The sequence below is a fragment of the Pogona vitticeps genome, chromosome 2 (assembly GCF_051106095.1).
Source record: "Pogona vitticeps strain Pit_001003342236 chromosome 2, PviZW2.1, whole genome shotgun sequence".
Taxonomy (NCBI): Eukaryota; Metazoa; Chordata; class Lepidosauria; order Squamata; family Agamidae; genus Pogona; species Pogona vitticeps.
The window spans coordinates 88410325-88437441 of NC_135784.1; the positions used below are offsets into that span (position 1 = coordinate 88410325).

The 27117-nt window shown below is 39.7% G+C and overlaps 1 protein-coding gene across 6 annotated transcripts in view; it reads left to right on the forward strand.

Annotated features, from left to right (window-relative positions):
• The window catches only part of EBF1 (EBF transcription factor 1), a 447315-nt gene that overhangs the window by 277602 nt on the left and 142596 nt on the right, over positions 1-27117 (forward strand). For 4 of the 6 annotated variants that reach the window (XM_020791311.3, XM_020791274.3, XM_078385600.1 and 1 more), the window contains exons 7-8: positions 13436-13517; positions 24862-25003. In XM_020791311.3, coding sequence (XP_020646970.1) covers positions 13436-13517; positions 24862-25003 — 224 coding nt within the window. The remainder of the gene's footprint in view (positions 1-13435; positions 13518-24861; positions 25004-27117) is intronic. The other 2 variants (XM_078385601.1, XM_020791300.3) reach the window with 1 other exon arrangement.

Consider the following 27117-nt stretch of genomic DNA (forward strand, 5'->3'; position numbering starts at 1 on the left):
ATTCTGGCAGAATACTCACTGTTAGTAACATCGCACAACAGACTCCTTGCATATCATTGAAACAAGTATGGACAGTTTTTTACTTCCGGTGTAGTATATTAGTCTCCTCCTGTAGATGGTATGTGAACACCAGACAAGATTCTAGAACACCGCATCCACACAATCCTCCTCAACTACGTCTATGAGATCCTTCTCAATATTCAGTGTACATTAACCACTCCTACACCCTCTGACTTGCTCAGCTGCTCAGATATGATTCAACAGAAGTAAGAGCTTGGAAGACCAGCCACCATGACTGCCATATTGAATGGCTGAGCACTGAGAACTGATTTTACTTTCTGGCAGTGATTTCCCTCTTTCCTCGTGGACCTACAAGGGATACGTTTATGGGGCATAACCCTGAAGTTGTAGTTGGACTACAACTTCTTCAACCTTCACTAGTCATGCTGGTAGAAAGATTTTGGACTTTTTAATTAAAAAAACCAACAGGAATATAATCCATAACCATGTCAAGATTAGAGAAGATGATACGGGATCAAAAACTCTAACCATCTATCAAGATTTTGAATTGCACATAATCTGAAACTAATGTCCTAGATATCCAACTGGAACCTCCTCCGCCTTAACCAGTGGTCATGATCAGATCATGAATTACTTATAAATCATTGCCTTTGACCATTGCCGTTTTTGCACAATTAGCCACTGCTTGCACCTGGTTTCTGTGCACTGTCTTCTTTCTGAATGCAGCATCTATCTGCTGCTTCTATCAAGCATTGCTTCCTGTTTTTCCTTTGTTTCCACATTGCTCTGCAGCCCCACTTCTCTATGGGTTTTTTCCCCTTCTCTGTGCCTGTTTCAACTGCTTACATGGAAATGTTCTCAGGAGCCAGTACAGGTATTTGACAATGGATGTGCCCAGTCCCCAGACAAGATACCTTTGTTTAACCATATCATCCAGACATGCTCTCTGTGTTGATGTCTGTGGATTGCCTTCTCTGTTGCCCATAGTAAATCAACAGCCCTGTGACGATTTCAGCTTCTGCCCAAAGCAGCGCCATATACTCAGAATAGGAAACTATTCTTTGACTTCTAGGTTACAGATTTCATTAGAGCAAGAGAGAAAATTTGGCAGTTGCCCCTTCTTTCCAAAATATGTAACAGCAGAGATTACATGGAAACATTAATTGTTTGCAATACAGCCATGCTGTTTGGAATATTCTGGAAGGTGTAGTCCAACCTACCTCCCCCCCCAAAAAAAAACTTCTATGTCTCAGTAGCAGCACTGATTGATGTTAATAGCATCCATTGACTTGTACAGAAGAATTAATTAGTCATTGTTATCTCAATTCCATGTTTTTAGGTATAGAGTACTCCGAAGTGGTTTACTATTCCCTTCTTCCAGAGGTGCTTTGGGATTGTGCAGTTTGCCCAAGGCTAGACAGTCTGGCTCTTGTTCCACCAGGCACCGTGGGTAGTTGAAAATCCCAACCATTTATTTGCTCCTCAGCCAGATACCTAAATCTCATTGAGCTATGCAGCCAGATCAAGAAATTGTCCAGAGCGCTTTACTGACAAGAATTTCACAAGATGGATGAGGAGCACAATTTTGTGGTCCAAGACACTATGGTTAGGGTCACGGTTTTAGGTTGCATTCATGCATACTCACTTGAAGCGAACAAGGAAAATGGGTCTTTGTCAGAACTTTAAAAAGTTTACCTTTACGACTAGAACACTTAGAATTCTGGGAGTTGTAATGAACAACAACAACACTGTTCCATAATCACCAGTATAGTGGATAGTATCATAGCTGGATATGTGTTTGTGTGTGTGTGTGTGTGCGCGCGCGTTTGTGTGTGTGTGTGTGTGTAAGTATACACTCTCTGGGAATTGTTCAAAACTCTAGTCTTAGTTGAGACAGAACAGTCCTGAGCCAGTGGCTTTGCTGGGTTGGGTTAATAGCGGTGACCATGGTTATATTTTTGTAATCCAAAAGAGAAACTTCCCAGTTTCTGGTTTATTGGACTGAGAACAAGCCATGAGCTCCCTTCCCTCCCCATCCCTTCCTTCTGTGATTGGCTTTAGTATTAAGATTGTGTCTTGTTTGCACTACAGTATTGATTATATTTAAATGGGGGGGGGGAGTAGGTTAATCCTTGTTTATCAGCTTGTTTTCACAACTTGATTAGTAAACCAGAACTAAACCATGGTTTAAATGCAAGAGTAAACTAATTTTACTCACTCTCGAATTGGCCTCCTCAGCCACACCAGGCGCTGTTCCAAGCCCTCCATACAGAGCACGCTACCATAGTCTTTCGAGACTGAAGGATGCCTAACTCTAAACTAATTTTAAAAATCTATGGTTTTAGTAGTCTGAAGATGTAGGTGTGACGAAATGGCATACAACAGTAGCCAGAACTTATTGTTATCTGAGGTGTCCTACGTGAACTGGTCACAGCTTGTTGTCTGAGCAGGGAGGGCACGTCAATCAAAAAAATTCAGGTGAGGTACCATCCAGTTCCAGTCATCAGCCACATATGGTCTCAGCCAGATTAAAATCTCATTGAATTCAGTAAACATGCAGAGATGGAAAATTTTATTATTCCTTTTGCTAAAGCCAGAGAGCAATTTATAGCCATTGATATGTACAACTTATATTCTGAAGAATTATTGTCTTGCAGTTAGCTTGTCACAAAGGGTGGCTAATGCTGATTATTGATTGAAGAGATACGGACATGCCAGCTGTGAACATGTGGATAAAGGGAGAGTCTTCCCATTTCTCTATTTGATTTTCATGTACAACCTCATGCTGATAAATACTCATGTAAGCCTTCTGTTGCTCTTTTGTAAATAGGAGGCATCATGTGATTTCATACTTGTATGTATTGTGGGCCAGTGGGGGGAAATTGCCCTATTGGGAATTGACTGAAAATAAAATAGCAAAGTTTTTCTTCCAGGTTTTAGTGTCTTCCAATATATTCCTTGAATAAATGGTAGCATTTGTTTTTTTGTGCTGGTACTGTTCTAAATTATTTTAACCAAAGAACATACAACAGCTGAATAATGGAGCCTCGTGGCGCAGTGGTTAAAACGCTGTGCTGCAGCTAAAACTGTGCTCACGACCTGGGGTTGAAATCCCAAGGTTGACTCAGCCTTCCATCCTTCCAAGGTTGGTAAAATGAGTACCCAGCTTGCTGGGGGGGCAATGTGTAGCCTGTATAATTAAAAATTGTAAACCGCCCGGAGAGTGCTTGTAGCGCTATGGGGCGGTATATAAGTCCAATAAATAAATAAATAAATAAATAAATGTATGCAAGGAAATGTCTGGGTTTTGTTGGTAAATGTTCAGCACTTAGGCCATCATCCGTGTGTTGAACTAAACTACTACAGTAGAAAACAGTACAGCTAGCACCAGTTGCTTTATGAATGGATATGTGAGGGTTTAGGATCTAAAGTTTAGCCTATACTCTTGAGTTGGAAAACAGCATTAATCCAAATTGTCTGGAATTTGAATTAAGAAAACAAAACAAATACTAAGTATCAAAGCAAATAATTAAAAATTATATAATATAATATTATACAATTATATAATAATATATAATAATATAATTATGTATTATATATATTATTATATTATATATATAAAAACAGTAGAATCAGGTAAGCAGATACCTAGAAGAAACAGGTACACCTGGTCCAGTTGGAAACAAGAACAGAAGCTAGTTAATGATAACCAGCTCAACATTCTGGATGTCCCCATCTGCTGCTCAAATGCCAAATTTCATATAGTGGAAAAATTAGTAAAGTTGTGAAACAAACTGTGTCTTTCTTCAGAAACAAATTTATAACCATAGATATATCTACTGATAACAGACTGGTTTGCTACCCTAACCAAATTGATATGTGCAGTTGAATTCCTGTTTTCTCTAAGATCCTACAAAAGAGTCAATGTGACGTGAATTATCGGCATACCTACTACACAAAATTCTATTGCATAAATTTATGCTGGTTGGAGCTGGTGATATCATCTGGTGCTGGTAAACTTTAGTTTAGTTTAAAGCTTCCTATCTCTGTGTTTCAGGTTCTAAGGCTCTCTTGTGCTCCTTTTTGCCCTGGGGAAGCCTTTAGGAGTCTTTGAATGGGGAAGAAGCCTCTAATATTCAAACAACAATGCCGGATCACCTGCATCAGAGATTCAGCTGTGACTTTTGGTTATTAAAGTCTACCCATCTCAAAATAAAAAAGACAAGGAGACCCTTCCAAATGCCTTCAAACAGGCCCCCATTTCATTAAGGCCACTTGTCCTCTATCGCTACAATCAAAGACTCTTTAGACTACCTTTGATCTTTTTTAGATCTTCCGTTTTTGCAAAACAACCTCTTGGCCACCAACGTTGTCCTTGAAAAGCTGTCTGCTTACTGAAGTACCATATTTTTCCATGTATAAGGCATCCCCTTGTATAAGACGCCCCCAATTTTTTAACCCAAAATTAAGAAATCTAAGTGGGGCTTTGCAAGTGGAGGGGAAAACAGGGATCAAAGCCCTGCAGGATCACTTTGATCCCTGCTTTCCCCTCCACTTGTTTTTTCTCTCTCCTCAGCTTACTTTTGTGTATAAGACGACCCTCAATTTTTAGTCTAAAGATTTTAGATAAAAGTATAGTCTTATAATGGAAAAAATACGGTACTAGCGGGGACTCTGAAGTTTGCTTAAACTGAGTCTTCCCGTTTAATTCCAAGGAAAAGCCGCTGCTCCTCTCCACATCATTTTTCTGTCCCTAGACCTATTCTGGTTCCACACATTCATTTAAAGCAAAGCACATTCATTCTGGGTTTCAGGCACTGCATTCCTCTCTTCTTCAATGCAGGGCAACTAAGGCTTTGCTCTAGAGTTCCAACATTTAGAGCAGTGGTTCTTAACCTTTGTTACTCAGATGTTTTTGAACTGCAACTCCCAGAAACCCCAGCCAGTACAGTTGGTGGTGAAGGCTTCTGGGAGTTGCAGTCCAAAACTCCTGAGTAACCCAAGGTTAAGAACCAGTGATTTAGAGGACACTGAAATCTAGAAATGAATCTACTGCTGAGCATTATGAAAATAAACAGCAACACTTCCCTGACGTGTTCACTTTTCCTTTTTCAAAGAAAAAAAGAATCTTCTGGGGGATTCCACTTTCTCCTCCTTTGCTTGTTTGTTTGTCTGTTAGTTTGTTATTAGGAGGGGATTTAAGTCCATGCCTTAGGCACGGCCACTTTGCTAGGTCCCAGAATTGCCAGTTATGTCTCTGCTCTTTGGTATCTCTTTTCTAATTCTCTGACCTCCAGTAGTTTATTATCATTTTAAGCATGGATCAGGTAGGGCTTGAATGTTTTGAAATGATGTGAAAGTTCACTGGAACTTTTTTCAGTTTGAGAAAAGCTTTCTTAGCTCATCAGCATGTCCGCGTGCCCCTGACGTTCATGAATGCCCAACACATCTTTTCTACTTTTGTGGTGGCTTTTTAAAAATACATTCTTGCTTATGATTAAAGATATTTTTAACTATTACAGCTCTCACTCACCAGCCCTGTCTGCTCCAGCCCCCCCCCCAACTCTTGGCCAATCTGTTCCATTAGGGAAGGACAGGCCAATGTGGTCAGCTGCTCAGCTCCTGCATTCTGGAAAACTCTAAAGAATTCTCCAGCAAACCTCTGGGGCAAAGCAGACTTTTCCCCAAAGAATAAAGGCTTCTGAGAGACTTTGCCACATAAGGGCCGGTTGAAGGCTCAGAGCAGGCATCAGTTGACAGAGCAATCTTTGCCTCCCAACAGATGGTCAGGCTTTTCATTTCAGCAGGCAACAGGAGAGTGATCTCTGGATTCTGCCAGCATTCCACACTGAAGGGCCAGCTTAGGGCAAGAGAGATCTAATGTCCCTGCCCTTCATAACTTGAGAGCTAAATGATGAACTGATGACAGGAGAGCCATCAAGTGCTCATCCGCAAAATGTAAGATCTTCAGCCTCCATCCCCTCACCACTGCATTTCATTTTGTCTCTGTGAGAATCAACGTCCTATTTCCTTGTCTCTCAGAATCCATTTTGGCATCAGTACAAACCACCTCTTGGTGGCAAGCAGTTGTCTGGATTCTAGATGCCAGGATTTTTGCTGACAGGTCTTTCTTCACATTCACAGTCAAGCTGTCACAGCTGGCCATTAGGGACTTAGAACACTCCCCGCTCACACTCACATACACAAACACCAGCTAGTGCCAGCTTTTAGATATCAGGCTATACTTTTGATGGAATAGCACTGTAACTTACACCTCGTTTGTTTATATTTTAATTTAATATAAACAAAGGAAGTTCTTCTAGTCCCTGTTCAGTTGTGCTGGAGCTGCTGTGTATAGTCACATGCATAGGCAGATATATATGTATCAGCTACACTCAGAGAGGGAGAGAGAATGAGAGAGAGAGAGAGAGAGAGAGAGAGAGAGAGAGAGAGATGTATTGACTTTACTTTCCTCAATCTCAGGTGATCATTTCTGCACTGAACTTACTTCTTTAGCATTGCCCGATTTTCTTCACATTAAAGGTGTAGAATTGCAATGTTATGCGAAGGGCCCTGCATTCTTTATTTTCCCCCAGTAGTATTTCCTTCCTTTTTTTTCTTTGTAAATAATGTTATTAGTATTAAAACTACAATGAAAAAGGGAAGTCTCCTAAAAGGTGTAATTTCTGATGGCATAGAACTCCTAAACCACCTTTAAGCTTTTACATGTTATGATCAACCTAACTGCATCTGTCCAGCTATATCTTTCTTACACCACTCTGATTCCTTCTTTTGTTGGTGCTTTAGTATTTATTTAGTTTCTGTCACTCCCAGGAGAAAGGGGCACTACTTATTTCAATATGTCAAAGCAGTTATTAACATTTTTTAAAAAATATAGGTCTCAGCTAGGATGAAGATAATTTTAAAAACCAAGAATTCAGCTGTTGGCTCACTCCAGAGGTGAAAGCTGGCAAAAGTAGAGGGGAAATGATTTTTTTTTTTTTAAAAAGGAGGAAAACTGCAGGACTTTAAAAACCAATAGATTCAGTTTCGAAATCCACTTCTTTAAACACAGGGAACACAAATACATGTCACATATATTTTTCCTGTTTCTCCTATATAGAAAGCCCAAAGAAGAGAAATATTGCTGTCCAAAATGTCACGCATGGCAGTAGGTCCTCGATGATATGATTGCTTCATGAGAGTGCATTATCTTGTGCTGTCATAGCAAATCAACATTCTATAAGGCAAATTCTAAAAATGGGGGCAGCCGAAACAAACAATTATAACATTGAAACTGGACATCGGATCAGCACCAAATTTGGAACAGATGTAGCAGACCATCTGCTCTTGCTGTCTGCCAAACTGGGGAAAGTTTGGGCAAAGGCTTTTCGGGTTATGAATTTTTAAAAGTAACAAAAATCTTTTATATGCTATTAGATGTTCTTATGTTTGCATGATTTTTTAAGTAACATTAAAAAAATGAATTTATGAAAGTAAAACCCATTCAGAAATAGGTACAGTAGTTCTAAACAGCCCCATATTTAAAATAGGGCGAGTAAATTGAAAAGATTAGTCTTTCTTATCTTGAAAAAAGAATGGTGGAGTCCAGTCACTTTTTAAAATTTGGAAAGAATCCAGGCTGTAGGGGCTGAAATATTAGTCCTCAAAAATGACTTGCAAATGAGAGAAACAGTGATTTTTTTACCATGCTGAACATGCTGAACATACATGGAACAGGCTCACCAGCAAGAACTTTGTAAAATAGATGCATTTTTGCAGCTTTGTGAGCAGGGAAGTGAGATATTTGAGGAGCTGTAGAGTAATGAAAGTTCACAGAAATGATTAAAATGCAGATATTCTTTAAAAAATAAAAAAAAAACCCACACTTGCTTTAAAGAAAGTAATGGAGTGACAGTTTTCCAGAAAGGGAGACATTTTACCATGTATTGCCAGGGAATTAGCATACAATTTTGTAAGGCATATTCAAAGTATTTCTGCATTGCAAAAGCAGTTGTGTTTGTCCCAGCTCTGAGTACTTTCAGTAAACATTCTCTCAAGATTTTTGAAACTAAGCTCTTAAGAAGGGAAATCAAATCAGGTCTAGGGCAATCTGAACTCCTCCCTGTTTTAAATCCCAAGCAGGGATTTGCGCTGGCTAATGCATTTAAAAAATAGAGAACAAATTGAAAGCTCACTCAATTAAGCTATGAAATCACTAGTTTTTACTTTGTGGCTGGGGAATGATCTTATTTGCTGTTATCTTATGTGCTGTTAAAAGAGCTATGGTGCTTATATCATGTCATAGTCTCAACCATTCCACCCATCTTCCTTATTTATTTATTTATTTATTTATTTATTTATTTATTTATTTATTTATTTATTTATTTATTTATTTACAATATTTTTAGCCATGCCATTACCAATTATCTCTTGTCACTATACAGTTGTTTGACAACTGGGGAAAAATACTTTCCAAAGCTGTTAGGTGCTATCAAATCATTTCTGATGTGTGGTGATTTATATGAGTTAATGACCTCCAAAGTGCCATATCATTAACCACTCTGCTCAGATCTTGAAAACCAAGAAACCATGTCATGTTAGGTTGTTCTCTCTTCCCACTGCCCTTTCTTTCTAGCAATATTGTCTTTTCCAGTAAGTTCTGCTCAGGTCTTGCAAACTAATGCCTGTGGCTTTCTTTATCGAGACAATCTGTCTCATGTTACACCTTTATTTCTCCCTACTGTTCCCCCTTTTCCCAGCAATATTATTATTTCCCCAGTTATTTTTTTTTCTGATCAGTTTTGTATTCTCATTATGTGTGTATGGTAGGATAGCCTCAGTCGACTAATTTTTGTTTTAGTTAGAGTGCAGACTTGACTTGATTGAGCACCTACTTTTCTGCCTTTCTAGCTTTCCCTCCAACACCACATTTCAAATGAATTGAATTACCCCATCTTTCTTTTACATAGTATCAATCATTTTGACCCAGTGACAATCTTTGTCAACTCTGAGCTCTCTCATTTTTTTATTTCAACCATGCACACGTGTTCATAAAGCTTTTGGTCCTATATACAGTAGCTTTTTCTCCCTTGGGTTGTCTACTCAAGAAAAGGGTTTGGAAATTGGAACATAACCTTCTGTGTTCCAGTTCTCAAATTGGAACATAGCTTTCGATTCTGTGGAGTGGTTATGGCAACATTAGTTTACCTGAGAGTTAAAGAGTGTGTATATTTTTCTGTTGTACCTGTTGCACCTAGACCTTTGCTCTGTTGTGTCTGTTGCACTTACTCACTCCATTTCTTCACAATTTGGTGAAATGGGCTCTAGTTACAGGAAACCAGATTTAGGCTGAATATCAGGAAAATCTTCTTAACTGTTAGAGCAGCATGACAATGCACAATTGGTTCTAAGCAGATTTGTTTATCTTGGAGAGCTTGGCCGTAGACAGTGGACTTAATGCTATGTTCTGGATGAAAGCTGGAGGCAAGTAAATTTAACGGTTGGTGGCTTTTCAGTATAGCAGTGCTGGTGTGTTGCTTGTGCAATTACACTGTAGCATCTATAAAGCATGTGTGTTGCATGGAATAAGTCAGTCTTAGCTTGATGGAAGGATGAACATTATTGGTCTTGGTGGCATTTCTCTAGTAATCCCTTGCCATAAGTCCAGATGATGAAGATGTCATCAATGCATCTCAAACAAAGGAGAGTTTTCTTGGTACTGGAATTGACAAGGTATCATTCTAGGTCCGCCATTAATATATTTGCATACTATGGAGCCATACATATGCCCATAGTTCTGACACTGATCTGGAGATGTATGTTACTGCCAAAGGTAAAATAGTTACATGTGAGTACAAAGTGGCAAAAACTAGTAACCAAACTCACTGTGGCCTTATATGGAATGCAGGTTTTTTAATGGTTTGTAGACCATCTTTGTGAGGAGTATTAGTGTAAAGTTCATGCACATCCATTGTAGCCATGGTTGTGTCCTCTGGAAGATTGCAGATAGCCTAAAGTTTCCTTAGAGAGTCTACCATTATGACTAGAAACAACTAATAAAGCTAACAAAAGAATTCCCTGAAGACATCCGTAACCAAATCTAACAAATAAACCGTAAGATATTCAGTAAGACTCCTTCTACTTACTACCTTGACCCTTGTATTGAGAATTGGTACCATCATCTCTTGGATGTTTGGAAAATGTAGAGTTTCTTATCAAACCACATGCCTCTAACACCCCCAGGGATATAAAAGATAAAGCCAACTTCATTCATAAACAGACTAACATATTTGCTTCCTTGGAAATTCTAGAATAAATAAGACTTTTCAAATGATCTAGTAAGAAAATCTGGAGGAAAAAAAATATTAAGTTAAAAATATTTGAAAAATCTGGTGGGTTGGAATTCCTTCTTCTTAAATATTCACTTCACCTCTGTTAAAAACACTGCCCCGTCTACTTTAAATTAAATCTAAGTGTTCAGTTGAAACTAGAGGCACAAAGTTAGCTGAAACTAGCTGAAGTCCCATTGCTTTCTGTACAACTTAATATTAGATTGATTAAAGATATGTTTTTATTATATATTATACACACACACACAAATATATATGCACACACACAGATTTATTCAATTGTAATATTAGCCACAAATTTGGCATAACTGGCTGATTTTAAATGCAGAGTATGCTTTCCCCAAATTTTGGGTGAAGGTGCTTCCCTGTCCTGATCCATGAGCTACTCCTGACTCTTGGTAGGCATTATAGATAAGTTTGTAAATGTTTGGTATATGAGAAAGGATGGAAATGACAACCACTAAAGAAAATTAGACCTAAATTATAAAACCGTTGTTATTGCTGTTAATTTTTAATTTTTCTCCACAAGATCCGCAATACTAATATAAAAGTTGTTTTAAGAGCTTTTTCCAGGGGCCCCTGTAGGTTATGTTATATCTATTGCTCCCCTTGCCTCATTAAAACTGAGATAAGAAGTAAAACCAAATTTTGTCATGATCAGCCTACATTTTTATGAATGGTAGCTGTATGGGAGCTGCAGATGTTTTATTACAGACCAATCCTTTTTATTTTAGTGGCACTTATTTCATATACAAAAGAGGTTCCTCGTGGACTGTGCCCAAAGTAAATTGGCTTGTATATGTTAATTCAACAGTGATCATAAAAATATGTCATGGTTTCCCCCAATTATACTGGAATTTCAGTTAGATGGTCCAGCTGTACTAAAGACTAGTATGTGGTTTATTTTTTTAAGTTGATTCTTTTTTAAAAAAAAAGTTTTAAGGAAGAAGCTCAGAATCTGTGAACAACTGTTCTTCAAGCTCTTATTTTTATGGTCCATTGATGCAAAACACTGAAGAAAACATTTTCTGCAGCCTTTATCTCTTTGACTTCTAAAATACAGCCTTTTCTGTTGAAGAAATGTGTCAGGGTCATGGAACTATTCACTGATTTGTGCATTGTCAGGAACCCAGTTACTTAGAAATATTCTGCAAATAAGCATTTTGTAACTTCCATGAACAAAGTTAAATCTCAGCTTCTTTCCCTCTTTCTTTACTTTTGATGGAGAAGGCTAATTTGCTTCAATGCTCATTGATCACCACCCAAGATTTAGTAACAGATTTGATTCAGCTGATAGTGATTTACAGATCAGTTGAAGTTGTGCTTTATTCAACTGAGGGTGTTTGTTTGTTTAATCTAATTTGAGTATTCTATAAGCACTGCTGTTTAACATGTGCAAATCATCATACAATAATATGATAAGCTCTACACTGTGAAAGGAAGGAAGGAAGACCAGCATTAATAAGGCCATAAGCACTAGCTTTTTACAATTTAATTATGCAGGCTACACATTGCACAGACACACATCCAGCAAGTTAGGTACTCAGTTTACCAACCTCAGAAGGATGGAAATCTGAGTCAATCCTGAGCTGGCTACCTGAGCCCATTGGAACTGAACTCAGAGCAGAGTCTTGGCTGCAGTATTGCAGTCTAACCACTGTGTCACAGCAATCAGGAATACCGTAGTGTGGATGATCTTGACCTCGGTTTGTAGTTACATGTCCTTACACCCAAGGATCTTTTCTTGTTCCTTCATAGATGCCCTACCAAGTTTCAGTTTTCTTCTGACTTCTTGGCTGTAGTCTTCTATTGAATTATATCTGTGCCTATATTTATTTGTGAGTTCATGAAAGAGTTTACAAAGCTTGTAACAGGTGGGTGGTTTTTTTTGCACTATAGTTCCCAGAATCCTCAATCAGCATGGTACTATCACAGTGTTGCAGAGGGAGGGAATGTGTTAGATTTTAATTCAGCTTTATTTAGATTCCAAATGAAATAAATGTTAAAACATTGAAAAGTGAGGGTCCAGGTGTGGTTTGATCTAGGACCTAGGATGAGTGCAAAACATTATGAACTGATAACAGTTACTAAAAACATCTACAGATGAAATCAGTGTTTCTATACTTTTTACTGTCAGCGTACAAACCTTATGGAGCAGGATTCTTATTATCTCCTCTGCCCTTGTTGTGGGGCAAAAAAGTTTCAAAGCCCACTGATTTCAGCAGCAGTGTTGTGTGTTAATGTGTCTAGAATGGTCCAGAATGCAGCAGCTAGGCTTATTAGTGGGGTGAGAAAATTTCAGCATATCTCCCCCACTCTGGCTGCACTGCACTGGTTGCCTACTCGTTTCCGCATTGACTTCAAATTGTTAATGATCACATATAAAGCCCTAAACGGTTTGGGACCTCAATATTTGGCAGATCACCTCCTCCTGCCCAGGTCTACCCGAATCACCCGACAAAGCCAACAGGGGCGGCTGAGGGGACTGACACCGAGGGAGGCCCGGAAGGAGAAAACAAGAAACCGGGCCTTCTAGGCAGTCGCCCCTCGGCTGTGGAACACCCTCCCCACTGAAATTCGGCTGGCACCCTCGCTGGGTGTTTTCAAAACTCAACTAAAAACCTGGTTAGTCAAACAGGCCTTCCCCCCAGTCAACTAAGTAATTTTTTCTTTTTCTTTTTTTCCCCTCTTGTTTTTTGACTTTTGCCATTTTGTACTATATATATTACTTATACTGTATGCTGTTTTAATGTGTTTTAAATTATGTAAGCCCCCCCCCCCCGAGTAGACGTTGTCTAGAGGGGCGGGGTAAAAATCAAATAAATAAATAAATAAATAAATAAATAAATAAATAAATAAATAAATAAATAAATAAATATGTGATATCTGTGACTCATTACTCCAGTGCATTAGAACTGAGTGAAAATAGTATTTGTTCACGCGAAACATGTAGGCAGAGAATTTTAAATAATTAAGTGTTTGCTGGATATGTGAAGAAGGAAAAAAATGAGCAAGTTGCAAACATCTGGTATACTAAACATAATTATCTCTTTCTCCAACAGGTTCTTCTTGAAATTTTTTCTTAAATGTAACCAGAACTGCCTAAAAAATGCAGGAAACCCTCGAGACATGCGGAGATTTCAGGTCAGTGTGACTTCCTCCACTTATGATTAAGCACCTTTTGAGGATGTGGGCTAGGAAAGAATTTTGGCTGAAGTGGCCTGGTTAATTAGTTACGTTCTGCCTTTTATCTAGCACTGTGGTTTGATTTTTTTGTCTGATTTTTATGAGCCACTTCGGGTTCTACTACTGCACAGCAATGCAATATTGTTTAATAATATTAAGAAGTTGAGAGATGCTAAAAGTTGCAGTCATCAGCATTTGATACACCATTTGAAAAAGGACGATTTTCTTTCTGCATTGCTTATTTCAGGTCTTGCACATTGCAAGCTGTGACCTCCTAATTTGAATGTAGCCCACTAATTATTTTTATTGATTGATTGATTGATTGATTGATTGATTGATTGATTGATTGATTGATTGATTGATTGATTGATTTCTATCCCACCCATCTAGACTAATGGGCAGTTTACAAATTTAAAAACAATAAAACTAATAAACATATATTATAGATCCAAGGTGGCGAAAGTATAAGTATAAATTATGATATGGCAGGAGGGAAAGCCTGCCAAAATAACCATTATTGATTGATTGATTGATTGATTGATTGATTGATTGATTGATTGATTGATTGATTGATTGATTGATTGATTGATTTCATTTCATTTCATTTCATTTCATTTCATTTCATTTGTACCCCGCCTATCTGGACCAATGGACCACTCTAGGCGGACAGGTTTTAAGTTTATTCCTGAAAACACCCAGAGAGGGAGCCAGATGGATCTCCACTGGCAAGTTGTTCCAAAGGCCACTCCCGTTCCTTGTTCTTTCCTTCCAGACCTTCCTCGGCATTAGGCCCCTCAGCCACCCAGCCTGGCTGGAATGAGTGACCCTGGCAGAACTGGGTGGGAGTAAGCGTTCCGCCAAGTATCGAGGTCCTAAGCCGTTTAGGGCTTTATATGTAATCATAAGAACTTTGAAATCAATGCAGAAATGAATGGGCAGCTTTTTAATTAAGTAGTCTTTCCCATTTGTGGCTCCCCATATGTTCTTGGACTACAACCCCCATACATCCTTGCATGATAGCTAATAGTGAAGGCTTCTGGGAGTTTTAGTCCAAGAACATATGGGAACCCATGGTTGGGAACTACTGGACTAGGTGTTTAACAGTCCTAATTTTTTGCTCCCAGGTCAACAGCAAAAATTAGAGATTTATTGAGTTACAGGTTGCTCTGCGTTGTTCCTGCACTACAGTTCAAATTAGGAATCCTATGTGAGTGAATTGCATGAAGTCCTTCCAACTGAATTCCAACACACTCTATAGCTCTGTAAGGCACATTATATTAGGGACGTAGGTGCGACTTCAACTTCCATTTCCATAGCCAGTGGAGACAGACAGTGAGATATGCAGTCCAGCAACACCAGGAGGGCCATGCATTCCCCTTTTGTAGTACACAAAGTGAAATATCAATTGGGCAAACTGTCTAACACTAGCATACAACATTTCATGGATTCCTTGCAAACAACCCATCACCAGTTGGGGGGAGTGTATATGAATGAACATAGCATCCACCAGGAGGTAACTCCCATAAATTTCAATATGTCCTCTTCCCCACACTCCACCACCAATGTCATCATAATGTAAAGCTATGTCAGTGGAGTTGCTTCTGCCTGCTTGGGAAATAAAATAAGCTGTATTCAGATGCTGCAGAATTGAATGTGACTGGTTAGCAAGACATTGGGAGAGAATGTGGGGGCATAGGGTCAGTCTATTCTCTTGCAGCTAGTGAAGTTTCAGGATAAATTTGAAACTACCTCTGCCACCCAGAGAAGGAGAAATGTCTTGAATACAAGAGGTGTATATTAGACTTTAATGACTTAACTCCATCCAATGTGCGCTGTTGTTTGTCACACTGGATAGATCACATGCTTATTTATTGTAACATTTTGATTCAATTTTTAGTAAAATGAACTCTATTTCTTCTTCTGAGAACAGTCCAGAAGGACATGGCCCACACACTGTTTCTCAGACAGTCAATGTCTGTATATTTAACTTGAGGGAAGCTGAATTCTGGAAGTCTATGCAACAAGGAAATCACAATGTTGTTTTTGCCTGATGTCTGTGTGCTTCTCATTCACCTTAGAACCTGGACCTGGTTATTAGTGAATTGAATTCTATGACATTTCTGTGAAAAGTTGTTTACTTGGTCACAGAATTTGTGTTCTCTTGACCCACCATTTCCGAAATGTAGAGGGAGAATTCTTAAGGACTTCTGATCTTCCCTCCTTCAGAATCTCTTGCTGTCACCGCATAATTATTAAGCTGTTGGTTATTCAATGTATTCGGGAAGGCTATTCCTCGAGAATGTCCTCAGACAAGTTCTCACAACCAGGGCAATCTAGCGTGAACAGCCAGGGCTGAAGCCTGTCAACGCGACAGTTCATGCTTCCCTCTGTGCTGGCAGTTTGCAACTCCCCCAAAATGTAAACTGATTTTCATATGGTAATGCTTCTGCATGTTCTGTCAGAGGAGCAATCAAAGCTTGTGTAGCCAACTAGGTAGGGCATAAGAGGGGTGGCTGATCTCTTGACTTGTAAAGACGTTCTGTCAAGCAAAACCAGCCTCACAGCAATTGAGTTCTCCTTATGTAAACAGAGACTGCTTAATTACACAGGTCATGTCAATTAGAGTGACCTTAGCATTTTAAAGAAATTAATCACTTTGAGCAGAGCAAGTCACCTCTCATACTTTAATATTCAGAGTGGCAGCAAAGTGTGTTGAAACACATTCAATTGCATTATGGCTCCCTACCCCACCCTCATCTTTGCTTTGAACCTGTTGCTTGAACATAACAAAAACAAAGCTGCCTGTTGATACCATATATTAATTTTGCCAAGGCAATAATGGAATCTGCAAAAATTATTTTTCTTCTAGTCCCACACAGAGCTCTTCTGTCTCAGGTCAAAATATCACACAAAGTCTCTTGGGTGGGATTAGCAGTTCTCACTGATCTGCATATTCCTCTAGGTTGTGTCAAGTCACCCTCCTCCAACCTTCCAGCCCACCATCTGCCTTTTCCTAATGAACATCTAATTTCTACTTGCCTTACCTCAGCCCAGCTCTAAGAGAAAGGAACTAACAAGTCCTTGCAATTTATTAAAGCATGACTCTGCATTTCCAGTTCAGGAGCTATTTACAGGTGTGGACAATTAGACCCAACCATAGTGTTAAGTTCTAGAGTTGAAAGCTACTGTATATGTTGTATACCTTGTTTAGCACCACCCCTAACAATGTGCAGTTCTTCCCACTCAACCACAGGCCATATGTCAAGGGAGGTTCTGAAGAGGAGACCTTAGGCTTGCACATCAGCTGGAATTATGAGCACTCTGGGTCCCAACGTATGAGGCCAATGAATGCACATTCAGCAGCCCTACCCCACCTTAGGCCTTTCCCCTCTCATAAGCAATGTGGAGGCCAGAACATCAGCAGGTCTCTCTCTGTTCCTGCAATGGTAATTGAGTGAAACATAAGCAGGAACAACTTTTTTTACTGCAGATTACTTGAAAACAGGTGTGATACTGCCTATTTCACATGCACAGCATTACTGCAGGATGTGGACCAGGGCCAGTGGCTCTCCCCCCCCCCCCCCCCGCGCATTGCAAGCAGGCAGGACTGCCCTGGTCCAACACTGTCATTAGTGACAGGAAGATTCCCAATGCTGCCCACCTGAAAGAATGGCAGGGCATGAGCAAATGAATCGCAGACACACACAGAGACACATTGAAAAAAGCCTTTACTAAACAGTTCTGGAACATCTGAATGTTATTGTGGGGAAAACTGGCACATGAGGTTTTCTTTGAGTTCCTGAGCTTGTGCAGAGAGATTCCATTCAACTTTCCATGATCTTGGTTCAGAATTAGGTCAATTTTCTCTGAGTTTTTCTCCAGATGTTTTTGAAGATGGTTCACGATTAAAACGAGATCCAACATTAAAAGCATTGCAGAAGTGCTTTGATATGCAAATGTGGACGGGGATATGATCGCTTTAAGCGGGTCCAGCCAGTCACTACTGTGTACAGCCAGATTCTGCAGCAGAATATCAGAACTGCCCTCTAAGCTTGTACTTAGAAAAATGTGCATTTGTTCAATATAAACATATCAAATGTACTTTTGGGGCAGTCCCACGGCATAATAATGAAACACTTACAATTATACATATCCAGGACAGCAAGAATACAAAGCAAAGTAAAAGCAAAGTGTACTAAAGACTACTTAAAACACTCTCTGGGCAGTTTACAATTTAATGATGCAGGCTATGCATTACCCCCTGCGCCACAAGCTGGGCACTCATTTTACTAACCTTGGAAGGATGGAAGGCTGAGTGAACCTTGAGCCGGCTACCTGAGCCCAAGATCAAATTCAGGTTGTGAACAGAGTCTTGGATGCAGTACTGCAGTTGAGCCACTGCCCCTTGTGGAGTTCTTAGCTGGAAACAGGGCTGCTGAACTGGGCTTGCAATGCAGGGTTTTGGAGTAGCGGTCATAAGTGTTTTACTGCCAGGTTTTTGCCAGACATATACATGACATTTCGTAAGTCTAATTTTAAAGATCACCAACAAGAGGCTACATTTGTGTAGGCTTCAAGCAATTTCCTAAACTGGCCAAGCTTCTAATACTTTGTTGGGTCTGGCACTCAAGTTACTAGAGTAATAATAAATATATGTGTGAGGAACTGTCTGGCTAGATGTCATTTCAGCTTCTTCCACATAACGTTGGGAGGTGTAAACAGGAATATAAATTTCATTCCAGAAAAGGGATATTGCTGAAAATAGCCGGAATGTCCCATGAATTAATTGGCTAGCAAAACTTAATGGGCTGTGGTTAAAAATGAGGAGGAGTGTGACTTGAAATATTATCTGATGCACCATAACAAACAAATAGACTTTGTGTTCCCACTCAGATAAACAGCTTGATTTCATAACCTCCAATTTTTCTTTTCCAGTATTTTTTGAACTAGCTTATATAGGGCATTTTCAGCAGAACTATTCAACATTAAGCAGAACAACCTATCTACCAGCATTCAAATAATTTGCAAAACATTGTGTATACCAAAAATGGAAACAGCAGTAAATCTGGAATACAAATTTTAGGTGAAACATTTTTTAGGCAAAGGTCTACTGAACTTTCACTGCTGTGTATAAGATTTAAGCTGATGATCAATGAGGGGCTTGATGCTAAAGCTGACAATCTTTTTTTGTTTGCCTATCTCAAAATGAAAACTGTTTTCTTCACAATATTTGGATAGGTTTGAGATTTGGCAGGCCTGTCCCTCCCTATGTTTGTATGAGCTTGTCAGCACCTCATCAATCAATTTTTAAACTGGAATATGCTTTTCCTTCCTCACGTGCTGGTCTGTTCTTTTGTAAAAAGTTGGTTCTCTACTTCCTTTACAACTCTTAGATTCATAAAAAATAAAACTCAAATGATAAATGTTTCCTTTAAAATTAGTATTAGATATGCTTTGGTCTTAAAATTCTCCACTAATTCCATATTTAAAAGATCTTACCCTTTTTCAAAACACACATAGATCACATTAAGGAACTCATTTACTCTCGAGAAATCCTGTTGAATTCAGCAGGATTATTTTACGTTAAACAGATTTGTAGCCATAAACTAGTGACAGCTATTTAGAAGTTTTTGTTGTTGCTGCTGCTGGTTTTTTTCCCTTACATTGTCATGTCGCATTTAAATTATCTAGCTCAAATTTAAATTATATAATTTAAGTGACATTTCATGAGATTAGTTTTTCCCCTTTCTGGCAATTGAACTCCACATTACTTTTTGTGTGTGAAAAAAAACCACTAGTAGAATGTTTTTGCTTTTCCTACAGGTGCACTATGAATAATCACTTCTTAAAGTAGATGACCACATAACCACTTTTATTTTTTTTTCACATTTCCTGACCCTGGAAACAGTTTCTCTAGGGGATTCCTTTTATAGTCTTTTCTCCTAACGACTCTAAAGGAGCCACTGTGGTATGGTGTCTTTGTGGCAAACCAATTTCTCTTTGAGGAAACTGGGTATTTAGACTCTGTTATGTAATTCAAGCCATATTTTAAAGATGAATGGTTTGGACTGAGAGCAAATGTGCTGTGCAGGGAAAGTTAAGTAACCCTTCTCAGCCATATTACTCTGATAACCAAACTTGTTATTGAGCAACCTTATTTCATTCCCTTTAATAAGATCAGGGCCCAAGTTACAGAAGTCTTTGAAGCTGCATTTAGTTTCTTGAAGTTGAATGATTCTGAAGCATTTGATCTTTAACAGAGTTATACCTCAGAAATATGCACTCTTTCCTTATCTCTTGAACTTAGAATTGATAACACTTTCAGGCTATGACCATCTCCCAAATAACCACATTGGTTTTAAAATCTACAGGGGGTAAAAAGGAAACATAGAAGGGCAGCTACAAGCCTGGTAAATCCCCATGTATTTTCAGTATGTCTTTATCAAGGAAAATGCTTCTATTTGTTCCTTAAGCAGTCTGCTTAGGGTAACCGCAGCGTGTAACGTCTATTGAGCAGTTTTGATAAAGACATGTCTGAAATGTACTGGGATTTTACCCATCCTTGAAGCTGTCTTTTTGTGTTTTCTTTTCTTAGAGGATGCTTTCCCTCCCCGAGAAATCCATCAGCTGACTGTGGCCTCCATCCATCAGGTAGGTGGACCACTCAGGGGAATAGCACTGTAGTGCTAAGGGGTGTGTGTGTGTGTGTGTGTGTGTGAGAGAGAGAGAGAGAGAGAGAGAGAGAGAGAGGCTGAGTATTCCTCTTAAATACCTGATGTTCTGAAGGAATGGCAGAGGACTGGGGCTTGTGAGACTTCTGATCCCTCGACCCTAAGGACAGGAAAGGAGGAGACACTTAGATTAAGGAACCACTGCCGATTCCCAAAGCAATATATTTGACAAGCCTTAGTTCTGAAAATAAGCTCGTGACATGTCACAGGGCTTTTTGTCGAACCCATGTTTTGCTGCATGACTAGAGAATTTCCACTTTCCTAGCCATGACAGTCTGTTACAGCAAAATTAGTCTTTTTCCGTTCAGGAGATGCGGACTTCTCGATTGCTATTTGTAATTGATTTTGATGTGAGAATGGTGAAAATCTTCTTACTACATGCTATTGACTGTGGTTCATGATTCTTCACTTATCAAGCTTCCCCCTTAACTCCCTGATCATACATGAGCCTCTGTTTTAAAAAACCAATTTAATTATTTTTTCTAGATTCAGGTCATATACCCTAGTGGAGAGAATGACCCATCTTCGAAGCTGTCTTTTTGTGTTTTCTTTTCTTAGACTATGCTTTCCCTATCTGAGATATCTGTGTGTGCCAGTCCTTATTGTTGGATGTTCCATAGAAAGTTTATACAGTAATGAGTGTGATACACGTAGGATTTATCAGTCGGAACTGCCCTGTTGTAGCAAATCAGCATTCCATAGACACTGAACAGTACTTGGTAGCTGTGGGTTGTGTGAAACTAAATTATGGGGAAATACAAGTGTCTTATCATTGAGTAAGCTTTTCTTTCAAGATAATTTTCAAGGGATGCAAGCAGCCCAAACCATGCGCAGGCCATCAACAAGAACATTTTCTTGCAGGGTTCAGCAAATGATGTTTTGCATGACCCTGTCTGTCTGGTGCATGCAGTCTCCTATCAATAATGCTTTTTCTTTGGATGGTAAACTGCATTTATAGATTGTAGTTGTGGGGAAATTTTAAAATGCCTTGAACAGCGAATAGTTAGAATATGGAAACAGCAATGTCCTTCTGATATGTGCTACTTTAGAACAGTGGTAGCCAAAATGTGTGAGTTGAGGGAGCTAATTTTAAGCTCCTAAGACACCCTCCCCCCCCCAAAAAAAAAACCTGAATGTGGATAGAAATCCATTTCTGGTTTCATTAAAAAACCCTTTCGGGGTTTAGATCAATGTTTATGAGAGGCTCATTTTAAAGAAGAATTGTTCCTCTTAGAGATTTTTCAGGAGCAGCCATTCTCCTTCTGCTCCGCTCCCCTCAGTAGACTGGTGTAGGGGGAGGGGTTTGTGGCTGCACGATCTACTAGGGGTCATGCCATCCACAGACTTTGTGTCTCCCCCTGCTTTAGAGTCTAATTTTCACTGCTATACTGTAAATGAAATCTTTTTTTTCATCTACATACCTGGCACTTTCTCTTTCAGTCGCTAAAGCTCAAATAATTTTGACCTGATTTTAACCTAATACATTTTCCCCTATTAAAACAGGCCATGAAATGAACCAGTGGCATTCTGACAGACCCTTTCTACACATAGATCATTTTACCTTCACTGTCTTGAAGGCCTTATTATGTTTGGTGGGGAAAGATCACTCTTTTGGAATTGCTCGACTAAGCAGCATTGAGGGTCACGATCTGACAAAATGTGTTTTTGAGAATTTTATTAGAGTTAATGAAGTGCCATTTGTAGAGTTTTGTTTCATTTTCATCCCTGGCTCCTCCAATTCAAGAGATGTGCGGGAATTCTTGCAAGTACCGTTCATGCAACTCGGAGAGGGTAGGAGCTTCCTTGGAGACTCGAAGCAATGTTTGCCAATCCTTGTAAAGCATTTCACCTCTTCAGAGGCTAAAGCCTCTCAATACCAAGAACAATTAAAGCAGGAGCCTTTTGGAGCAACTGGGGAATTCAGAAAAATAAATCAGAAATCCTCTTCCTTGGCTCTGGAGGGTTGCCTCATTATAAGAGCAGATCTATTAGCCCCCTTGCCATTGTCTTTCATTTCTCAAGTGAGGTGATTCTAATTAAATTAATCTGCATGTCAATCTATCGGTGATCAATCAAAGGGGCCGAGGTCCCCCTTTGCGGCAGTATGCTTGCGGCTGACAGGGGCTGATAATGGAGGAAGAAATAAACTGTCGAGCAAAGTTAATTAGTCAACATAATAGGTGGATTAAACAGGAGCCGGCTGATTGCTGTTTCACATGTTGAAGCATGAGGTGGGAGCTGAAACTGCAATTAACAGACAATTATTATATTTGGTTGTAAGAGGTCGCATGAATAAACATATCTCAGTGGGTTTCAATTTTTAATCCCCCTTCCTTGTTTAATATAAGGAGAAGTGTAGGTCATTCCTTATTGTTGTAGCCAAAGTTCTGGAAGGCAGCGTATGTTCAGGGAGAACAAACTTGTAATCAGACCAGAATGTTGACTGAGAGATAGCAAAGACAGGAGCTTTGTCGTTTTGTTTAAAGGGAGGCTATTTAAAGCAAGCAACAAGTTGTGGTTTGATAAAATCTATGTGAAGTACCCAGTGATTTGAGAACAGTTTTGTAAAATCCCCATTCCCTCCTTTCATAGATTCACATTTCTGATCCTTTACTAGTAGGATTGTGCTGTTGTTGGAATGGAGTCCACAGGCTGTGCAGGGTCTTCAAGGGTGAAGAACTCCAAAGGAATAGCCTCAGCTACTTTCTTCATCCTAAACAAACTTTGGGTTCCTAGATATTTGCAAAGGCATGAGCTGGCTGTGAGGTTTCTCTTTCTTTTTAGGATCAGCAAAGGGAAAGCAATTCAGTTCTGCCTTGTTGTTTTTGTTGTTTAGTCGTTAAATCATGTCCAACTTTTCGTGACCCCATGGACCAGAGTACATGAGGCCCTCCTGTCTTCCACTGCTTCCCAGAGTTGGGTCAAATTCACATTGGTCACTTTGGTGACACTGTCCAACCATCTCGTCCTCTGTCGTCCCCTTCTCTTGCCTTCACACTTTCCAAACATCAGGGTCTTTTCCAGGGATTCTTCTCTTCTCATGAGATGGCCAAAGTATTGGAGCCTCAGCTTCAAGGTCTGTCCTTCCACTGAGCACTCAGGGTTGATTTTCTTCAAAATGGATAGGTTTGTTCTCTTTGCAGTCCAGGAAACTCCCAAGAATCTCCTCCAGCACCACAATTCAAAAGCATCAATTCTTCGGTGGTCAGCCTTCTTTATGATCCAGCTCTCACTTCCATACAACACTACAGGAAAAACCATAGCTTTGACTATGTGGACCTTTGTCGGCAATGTGATGTCTCTGCTTTTCAAGATGCTGTCTAGGTTTGTCATCGCTTTCCTCTCAAGAAGCAGGCATCTTTTAATTTCGTGGCTACTGTCCCCATCTGCAGTGATCATGGAGCCCAGGAAAGTAAAATCTGTCACTGCCTCCATATCTTCCCCCCTTCTATTTGCCAGGAGGTCATGGGACCAGTTCTGCATTACGTACCTCATTCACATGATCAGTGGAACTCAAGTTCACAAAAGAATAGTACTGGGTTTCCTTGGTAAATCCAGTTGTAATCACTTTCACAAGCTAAGGAATGCCTTGAAGTACAGCCATATAATTTAAAAATATTTGTGACCCAGATATATAATGATTGCACCTTCCTCTCTCTTATCTGATCACCTTCTTATTTAAAGATCTTTGGATCTCATTTGGTTAGAAGAGGCCCTATCTTCTCCATAACTAGCTTCAGTTACATTATTGTGTCCTGATGTATATTGGCCGTCATATGAAATTTACTGGGGAATGTCTCAGCTGAGCAGCTCTCTATTTGCAAACCATATTTGTATATTCTGATGACTCTGTGACTTTATAATACAAGATGTGTTACACTTTGCTGTGAAGTGTTATCTCCATCTTAAGTTGCTTAAACGGATTGGAAGTCAAAGTTTGCAAAGCATGTGAATTTAACCAAGATTATTTGCTAAAGAAAATGTCTACACGGACTTGAAAAGCACTATTCATTTAGGCTCTGAAATGCCTTTTTTGCACACACGCATAGAGTTCAGGGGAATTTTGGAGAAGCACAAACACCCCCGGCAGCTACAGCTAGAACAGCATGAGAAATGCTGCTGCTCTCATCCCAACTTTACAGAGCACACTTGCGCTTTTCTTTTGTTTTTCAGCCAATTCTCATTTGCAATGACAACAGCTTTATCTGTTCTGATGTGCTTTGCTGAAGCATGATGTGGGGTAAAACGCAGCCAGCCTTTTAAAAAGAAGTTGTTAATAACTGTGCTCTTGTTAAAATGATGGTTAACAGAGTAAGTTTCACAATACAGCTACAAACCATGCAAATTGACTTAAAAAGACATCAGATGCCTATGATGCCAAAGACCCACTCATCAGCAGCACGCCTTCTTAGAGTCATACACTCTAAGCACTAGTTATTATGCACCATAGCTGTGCAATTTTCTGCAGCTCCCAGCTGTTCTATTTGAGATTCTGGGCTTTATTATACTCTGTGGTTATTTCATGATACCTTATATTAAAGGGTTTCCTTATACTCTGGTTCCATTCACAGGTTGTGGTATCTACAACAGTCAATGTGGACGGCCATGTCTTGGCAGTGTCGGACAACATGTTTGTACACAACAACTCCAAACATGGGCGGCGAGCTCGAAGGCTTGATCCTTCGGAAGGTACGCCTTCTTATCTGGAACATGGTAGGCATTTTTTGTTGGTTGCCATTGTTTCTTTAATTGTTGGTCCTTTGGTCCTTTTGGTTGTTGCTATTTTATCTTCCTTGCCCCCTTGTCCACTAACGTAGGGTTATGTTATGAATGGGTCAGTTTCTTACTTAAAAAAGGAGTACATTGCTAAAAAACTGGTGCAGAATTTCCTCCTTTCCTGAAAATAAGTGATGCTTTTCTAGTGATGACAGGCTCATATGCTTATTCTGGAAAAACTCCTGCCACCACATTTATGCTTATTATTTAATAAGTGTGTGCCGTCAAGTCAGTTCTGGCATGTAGTGACCCTTTTCAGGGTGTTCCAGGTAGAAAGTACTCGGAATGCTTTGCCCTTCCCTTCTTCTGAGAGCTCCCTGGGATTGTGCAGCTTGCTCATGACTAAGCAGGTTAATTCCTCTCCCAGGAAGCTCAGTGGGGGTGAGACTCCCAGTCTCTGGCTCTACAGTAGGGGTCAGGGAACTTTTTTATCTTTTACCCACCCCCAAAATTTATATACGCCAACATTACCCCACCCCCTCCCAGCACCGCCCCTCTGCTGCCACCGTGCGTGGCCACCCCCCCTCCCCGCCTCTGCGCTCACCTGGGACCTGCGGCCGCCGCCCCCCCAAGCAGCCAGTCTGGAGCCACCACGCTGCCGGGAAAGCTGAAGGGAGCTGGGCATGAGCTCAAGTGAGGCAGAGCAGGAAGGGGGCCTTCCCAGGGCTTGCTCGCCCCACGACGGAATGTCCGCCTACATAGAGTATCGTTGGAAATGAAATGCCTGGAGGTAATGAGGGTCATGCTGCTGCAACCGTCCTCATTACCCCCAGGATTTTCATTTTTACCCCATTTTGGGTAATTTACCCCTGTTCCCTGACCACTGCTCTACAGCCAGAGACTGAAACCACTCAGCGATCTAGCCAGCGAACTGTGTGTTGTCAAGGCGATTCTGACTTGTGACATTTTCCAGGTTTTTTAGTAGAGAATACACTGGAGTGGTTTACCATTCCCTTCTTGTGGAGGGTGCTCTGGTACAGCGCAGCTTGCCCAAAACCACACAGGCTGGATAACTCAATGGTTTCGGTATCTTGAAGAATCACAGTTTTCACAAAGCATAAGAAACAGGACGAACCTCTGCATATTATAAAATATGGTATTTTATAAATACCATATATACTGATAGAGGAAGTTATGGCTAACCATCACACTGGTGTTACCATTGCTACGTGAGAAACATTGCTGTGTGAATCCACTCCTGCATTTCAAGAAACCTTCTCAAAAATATATTTTAATAAAGTGATCGAGTTTGAAGAAATATTATTCCTTATCCAACATTTGTATCGGCCATGATATATTTCTTCATGCTATGCACATACCATACATAAGTTGAAATCCAGTAGTAACTTGCAGCTAGAGTAAGCCCGCGAATCAATAGAATTCACAGAGGGATTAGCTCAGTAAATCAATGGGCATACTTTCATTGTGACTTAACTACTGGATTTCAGCTATTGTGTATACATACTGTGGTCAAGCTGTCTGAACTTATGTGTTTTATTTTTCATACTGTGATTAAGGAGCAGTTTTGCCCTTCTCCCCTGAAGTGTTAGGTGTTTTCAAGCATCAAGAAGATACTCACATGACCTACATATCAGAGAATGATCTTGCCAATAGCTGGCTCAGAAAGAATTGAGGTTGGATTTCAATAAGCAGCCTGCAGAACAAATACTATAATAGTATGTTTACATGTGCCTCTCAAGGCACTCATCCTGATTTGGACTTAGGTCTGGACCTACCACATCTGTCAGAATATACTTTTAGAATTGGATCTGGAAATCCAGAACTGCACAATAACCTTGGGAAAAACTACTTTTTATTGTCCTCTCATTCCTACTATATTTAAAATAGAAAAAAAACCTGTACTATTATTTTTTAAAAATATTCTTATCCTGTCATTTTGCATTAAAAGGGGGGAATAAATAAAACAACCACAATATATATATATATTTATTCAATTGAATAAATAATAATAATATACAGTGGACCCTCGACTTACAGACGGCTCGACTGACAGACTTTTCAAGTTACAGACTTCTCTGGCTGCAAAATTT